Source organism: Marmota marmota, unplaced genomic scaffold (genome assembly GCF_001458135.2).
Source record: "Marmota marmota marmota unplaced genomic scaffold, marMar, whole genome shotgun sequence".
NCBI lineage: Eukaryota > Metazoa > Chordata > Mammalia > Rodentia > Sciuridae > Marmota > Marmota marmota.
In genome coordinates, this window is record NW_026000221.1 from 7470456 (window position 1) to 7477231 (window position 6776).

At 35.8% G+C, this 6776-nt stretch overlaps 1 protein-coding gene across 1 annotated transcript in view; it reads right to left on the reverse strand.

The window, feature by feature from the left end:
- Positions 1–234: 234 nt before the first annotated feature.
- The window catches only part of Cdo1 (cysteine dioxygenase type 1), a 12242-nt gene continuing 5700 nt past the window's right edge, over positions 235–6776 (reverse strand). Inside the window, exons 3-5 of the mRNA XM_015488605.2 lie at positions 6403–6557; positions 2156–2325; positions 235–976 (exon numbers count right to left, since the gene is read on the reverse strand). Of these exons, the coding sequence (XP_015344091.1) occupies positions 947–976; positions 2156–2325; positions 6403–6557 (355 nt within the window). The 3' untranslated portion in view covers positions 235–946. The remainder of the gene's footprint in view (positions 977–2155; positions 2326–6402; positions 6558–6776) is intronic.

Genomic DNA, 6776 nt, shown 5'->3' on the forward strand with positions numbered 1-6776 from the left:
TCACCTTTTTCTACAAAATATATATATGCATGTATGATATTGGAGATGGAACCCAGCGTTTCCTGCATGCTAGGCAAGCACTCTAACAATTCCCAGGTAAGTGGCTTTCGAATGCAGTTTTTTGACACACATGTTCTTAAAACAAAAAAGTATTTTTCACAGTGCTTTTGGCATGCTTTCTAAATCTAAGAAGCTATAACTTATATGAATTTTTTTCAGAAAGACAGCTTCAACTTATATTCACATCTAGTTTTATTAAAATTATTTGGCAATTTTGATAGCAGTATAAACTCTTTTAACTATGACCATGGAACATATTTGATATGAGTCTGTGTTTTTGGTTTGTTATAGTTTTGGGTACATGTACATTTCTAAATCCTCTACCCTTCATTTCATTACTAAAGGAGAATTGCCTTAAGTTTCTCTATCTATTATCCATAGAAAAGGAATTTGTAAAATAAGGCTGAAAAAATAAAACACACAGATCCAAAAAATTCTCTTTGAATATCAAGAACATACAAAGAATATTAAAGACATCTACGTTTAGTCCTCCAGATAGCAAAGCAGGCATTTGATGTCTATGGGTTCTTGTTTTTACTTATTGCTAATTACAATTCAGAGACCAAAGTATTTCTGAAAGTCATTTAAAAAACCCTCAGTGAAACAAACTCCTAGCCTGGTTCCATGGAATTAGAGGATAGAACCAGGAGAGCACATGATTTGGCCTGTAAAATCACAAGACTTTTTCCTTTAGTGAGATTTTTCTTCTGCAATTGCACAGGGCACTATGGCTTGTTTAATGCCTTATCATTAACATCTGCCTTACAGTAGATCTAAATATTGGCTTATTTAAGTGTGTTACTGGACAGCAAATGGTGAGAGCCTCCCTGTCCAAGGCAAAAGTTGCGTGGACCTTAAAGCAAAACCTTGTGGGGTTCAGTACTCCTTAGTTGTTCTCCAGCGAACCTGAAGTTGGCTGTAAGAAAGGAGAGAAGAAAGCTGGGTAAGAATTTTTTTCTCAAGACATTTCAGCTTATTTTAAGTCATCTTGCTTCTGCAGCAGGGGATGAGAACTTGGCAAGGCAGTGGAGCCTTGTTGTTTTGTTCCTGATAAGATTATCTCTTGGTTCAGAATAAGGGAGATAAAGACACAACATGGCAGTAACTTGAGAAAATTCCACTCTTGCTTCTCTCAAAGGCTGTGCTTTTGATAGCTTCAAGGGGATTATTTTCAGGTGCTATTTCTGGACATTCCAATTACCAGTAGAGACCATTTCACTCAACAGCCCATTTATTTCACCAGGTGTAGAAGACTGCTTGCTGTACAGATGACGTATTATTTTTAATTGGGCAGCTGTCCTATTATTTTTAGGTGGAAATGTTTGTTCCTCAAGAAGGAATAGAATGAAAGTGGCAGAGCACTTGCCTTGCATGCACAAGGCCCTGGGTTCAATTCCCAGTACAGTAAAAAAGAAAAAGAAAAAACAACCCAAACTCTATTATCTGTGATCTAAATAGCATCACATCTCAAAGAAAAAGCAAATTTAGCAATCAAAATGGACAAGTTTCATTAGTTATATCATCAGAATAGAACCTCAACTTTATAAAGTTTAACTATGCAACTTATTTGTGCTGCTCCAACAAATGAAATCTATGAAGAGTAAGTCATGAAAGTTATGTTAAATCATTTCAATTGCCCAAATAAATGAAGAGAAAACATTTTCTTTTTTTAATTTTTTTTAAAAATATTTTTTTGGTTGTTGATAGACCTTTATTTTTATTTATTTATATGTGGTGCTGAGAATTGAACCCAGTGCCTCACACATGCCAGGCAAGTGCGTTACTGCTGAGCCCCAGCCCCAGCCCCAAGAAAACATTTTCTTTAGGAATGAGCTCACACTTTGAAGTTTCTCAATAAATAATATTTTGCATCTAATTTTTAATACAAATTGAGAATATAGTCTCCAAAATTCAAGATATAATTAAGATATATTGGGTCTTTCTCCTGAGCTCAGGTTCATCTCATTTTTTTAAAATTTGAGAATACTTAAAACTTAAGATATTCAAATAATATTTATAACAATAGCAATGCATACAGTGTAATATTGCCAACCCACAAAGCAGTAAAAACCCAGAAAAGAGAAATTATACTTACAAATGGAGTTCTGATTCCAAATTTGCTGTGGAATGTCATGGTGACTTTGTTTTTATGTCCTGTTCTTTGATCAAAGGCGTGGCACGTATCAAAAGGAGGACTGTACAAGTGCAGACTCACGGCAGGTTCTGTATGGCTGATATTCTCTACTCGGTGTAAGCCAATGGAATCTGAGTAATATCAAAGAGGAAAGAAGAGATACAGGAGCTTAGATTCTAAGACAGGCAAAAACTTTTGTTAATCACCTGATTCTGAGTCAATATTGTTACATATGGAATTAACAGAAATTAGTTAGAATTAAACTTTTATTTAAAGACAGTGACAGATGGTTAGTGACAATGATTACTCAGACACATTAGCTTCTGCTCCTTCCTGAAAATTCCCTCCTATTGCAGTAAAGGAATAAAAAAAAAAAATCAACATACAAAGACAAAAAAATGTAAAAGAGAAAATGTTAGTGAGGAAAGTCAAGGAATAAACTGATTTATGTCTTGAAGCTCTTACATAACTAGGAATTGGCAGCACCAGTTATTTCTGGAAATTAGGGTGAATATGGGGCTAAAATATACCAACTGGTTGAAAGACTACTTAGGAAGCAGAGTCTCAAATCTTTTACCGATTCTCTCTCCCTTTCCTTCCAGTAGAAGACAGATCTATTCTTCAGAAAGTATAATAGGTGAACTTGGGACTGGTGGACCATAGGTAAAAAAAAAAAAAAAAAAAAAAACAGGTGAATTAAACAAAAATTTACATATTGAATGATAAGAACCCTGCTTTTATAACTACCTAGCTGCTGGACAGAATTTTTCTTTCCAGGTAGGAGATGGGAAGCTGCTTCTCAAGGAATTTTATTGGCTCAAAAAAAAAAAAAAAAAATACCCTGAAGTATATTTTCATTGGTAGTTTCTAAAGGAAAGGGCTCTGTCAGATGACCACAGAGTGAAATCCAGTTGACAAGCCCCGGTAGTTTAGATAGTTTAGAGCTATCTATTAACTTTTTTCTCCCTTGGTTTTTACACATTAGCACATGGCCAAGGCCACAGGATATTTGAGCTGGCCTCTAGTACATAGGCCAGAGCAACCTGAAAAATGCAACTTCAAACAATGGTTACTCAGGAAAAGACTTTAGAAAGCCTCTCATTAACATCCTCAGTAAGATAAAATTTTATAAAAGGGATCAAAAAAGAAAAAAAAATAAAAGGGATCAGAAAATGAAAAGGGCTTTAGAAATAAAAATCTGGATAGAAGAGTGGACAGAAAAAGCCGAAGGGTGAATTCAAAGAACAAAACCACAAAGAAAAAATAGAAAAGAAAAATATCAGATAGTTGAGGAGGTTTAAAATTTAAACAACAGGAGTTTCAGAAACATAACAAAAAAGAAAGAACCTGAGGATATTTTCTAGAATTGAAGGACGCAAATGTCCAGATTCAAAGAGCCCACTGAATACCCTGCACAGTGAAGAAGTCATCAAGCAAGATGCATCTGTGTGACATTTTGCAACACAAAATAATGGCACTGAAAGAAAAGATTCCAAAAATTTCTAGAAAGCAAACAATGTCTAGGTTTCATAGATTTAAGAATCAAAATTGCACTGGACTTTTGACAAAGAACACTAGTAAACCAAAAGACAAAATGATGATCTTCATAGTTCTGAGGGATGGTGTTTGCCAGATAAGTCATCATCTATATCCAGCTTAATTACCAATTGAGTTGTAGGGACTGAAAACACAGATTTTTAGATATTTGAGGTCTCAAAAATTTACATTCCATGATTCTTTTCTCACAGTGCTGCTGGAGGATATGTTCACTAAAATAAGGGTGTGAAGCAAGAACAAAGGAAACAGGAGACCAGGAAACAGAGAACCAATACAAAAGAGCAAAGGGTTGCTTGGGATGTTGTAAGGGGAATCTCAAGTTGACAGCCAAGCCATGGTTTAGAGATCATCCCATTTGTATTGAAGTAGTTAAAAAGCCCTGGGAGAAATACTTTCAACCAGATTTTAAAAAACAAAACCCCAAAAGACTCAATGAAGAATAATATCTAGAAGCAGAAAACTTAGGTTCTACTTCTAGCTAGAGTGAAAAGCTAGGCTACCATTGAACAAGTCACAATTTTGAGAATCTTCTTATTTTAGAAATAAGGGTTTCCCTATTTCTAAAAGTGCCTTGACTCTATAGCTTACTGCTTTTGTAATGCTTTAAGCACAATTCTGAATAAATGCTCAGCATTCCTAAGAATTAACTGCCCTGGATACAAATAATTTTGTTTCTCCAGTTGCAGGCACATATACCATCCAATCCACTATGGAAATCCTGCAGAGAAAGACCATGAAAAAATAAGTCACCATCCTTTAGAGAAGCCCTTAGTCTCAGTATCATGTGTGAGCCCTACTATTAATAATCCCAGCACTGTCACTACTGCATTTTGATTTTTGCCTTCTCTTCCTTTATGTTCATGATGTGCCTTGCCTTTCTTAGTGATATTTAGGAAGGCTAGTTTCACCCATGCACTATTGATTTTTCACACATTACAATAGGTGACTTGGTCTCTTTACCCCAGTTCTCCCTTCTCTTCCAGCATGTGTTACCAAATTGATCAAGATATTCCCAATTACAACTCTATTTACTAAAGAAAGCTTATACTTTCATCTGTTTTTTGGAAGTCCAGGTCCCAATATCTCTCTGTTCTCTTACTACCACCTTCCAAGCCCATTCTTCCTTCTTTGTTTCCCCATTCCTGAAGTTTCCAGTCTTTGTGAGGACTGCCTTCACTCATCCTCTTTCTTGTACTCTATCCTCAATCTTGCATCTGTACAAATCAGAGGTTGAAAATCTGCAGCTTTTAAGTATTTGGGGTAGTCTACAGAAAGATTTAGTATATCCCACCCAATATTTTATTGATTGACAAAAATTCACATAAAAACCAGAAGTTCCAACTTCTATGGAAAAAGAAATCAGTTGATATCATTGGAGCTGGCAATCACTGCTATCCCCTTAGTGTGGCTTGCACACTTCAGTTATCAGGTCCTCACCACAGCCTTATGCCAGGCTGCAGTACTCACTTATCTACATGCTTGGCTTCTACAGCCTTTTACATTGGAGGACCCCTGAAAAGGCTTATCTATTTTTCAAGATCTAATCTATTTTCTCAAAGACTCACTCCCGCTGCAAGTGATTGTTCTGAAAGGCTTTTGGCTTTATTGTGTATGGTACAGTTAAGAAACTGTCTTATAAATGTGGTATGCCTTATATATAGCAACCCTCAAATATCTGAGAAGATAAGTTAAGAATTTTCAAGTGCATAGGAAATGAATAACCTTGTGTTATGTAAATAGAGGGAAAAATTCCCATGTGGTCTGACCTTTGTAAGTGACTTGCATTCCTAAACCAATGATTTAACAAATTTAGGCCAAGTATTAGGGCCAATAGAAGACTAAGACATATGAAGGAACAACTAGCTTTGAAGTCTATGTAATTCTTTGTTTTATATAAGTGGGAGAACATCCTAATTAAGAGCATATGCTCTGAGAGTTCAAATCCTGGCTGTCACTTAAAAGCTGAATGACTTCAGAAAAGTTATTTAATCTTCCTATGTGTTGGCAACCTCACATATGAATGAGAATTCAAGTTATTTATCTCATATGTTTTAATGAGCTTTTTGGAAAGTTCCCATCCCTTTTGGGAAAATAGAAGTTAAATCAGTACCTCTTCTGAAAAGTATTTGGCTTTCCTATACCATACCCAGGAAAAGAATGAATTCTTAGTAAGACATCTATAATAAATCACTGCCTCCAGATATATTCTTTTCCTTGAGGAAAGTCTTTTAAATATGCTGTTTGCATTTTAGAAAAACAGAGACTAGCTGGTGTTCTTAATCACTTCCAGAACATTTCTTTACATTTTCTAACACAAAGATTACTATTTCCAACTTGATCTCTTTTGTTGAAAAACTATACTTAATGTGTGTCTCTAATTTTTTTTGTTTGTTTTGTGTGTTCTAATCTTCCCAAGTTTTGGCAGGTAAATCACCTTTTACCACCCCTTTAAGTAGTCTGCATATTTTTAATAAACGATTCAAACCCAAAAGCAAAGTTTAAAAAATAAAACACACTGTGTTTAGGTCATTACCCAAGTATTTTAAATCATGACTCTGACAAATTTCAAAAGATGCATGTAAGTAACCAGCATTTTAGATAAGAGACCATAGTTTATCCCACTTGCCCTTAGAGAAAGGATAGGATGTTACCATTGATGTAGGCACACTGGTTTTCCCTCAAGGTCCTTTCAGACTTCTTAATCATCTCATTGGATTTTTTGTCAGGCCAGGCAAATAAAGTCTCCTTTAGATTTCCTTGCAACAGCTTCAGAAAGCAGTGGGAGTCCGTGTGATCATGAATACTGCTATATATACACAAAAGGACAATTGAACTCAGTAGCTGGTCAAGTACCCAGTCTGCCCAGAGTGACACGTACATACTGTCCAGAGGACAACTCCCAGGCCCAAATCAATTTCTGCCAAATTTTCAAAATGTCATCAATTTATAATGCAACATTGTTCAGGGCCAAGTAATAAAATAATGTTTGCGCGGGGGGGGGGGGCGGGGGGGGGCGGGGGCGTCT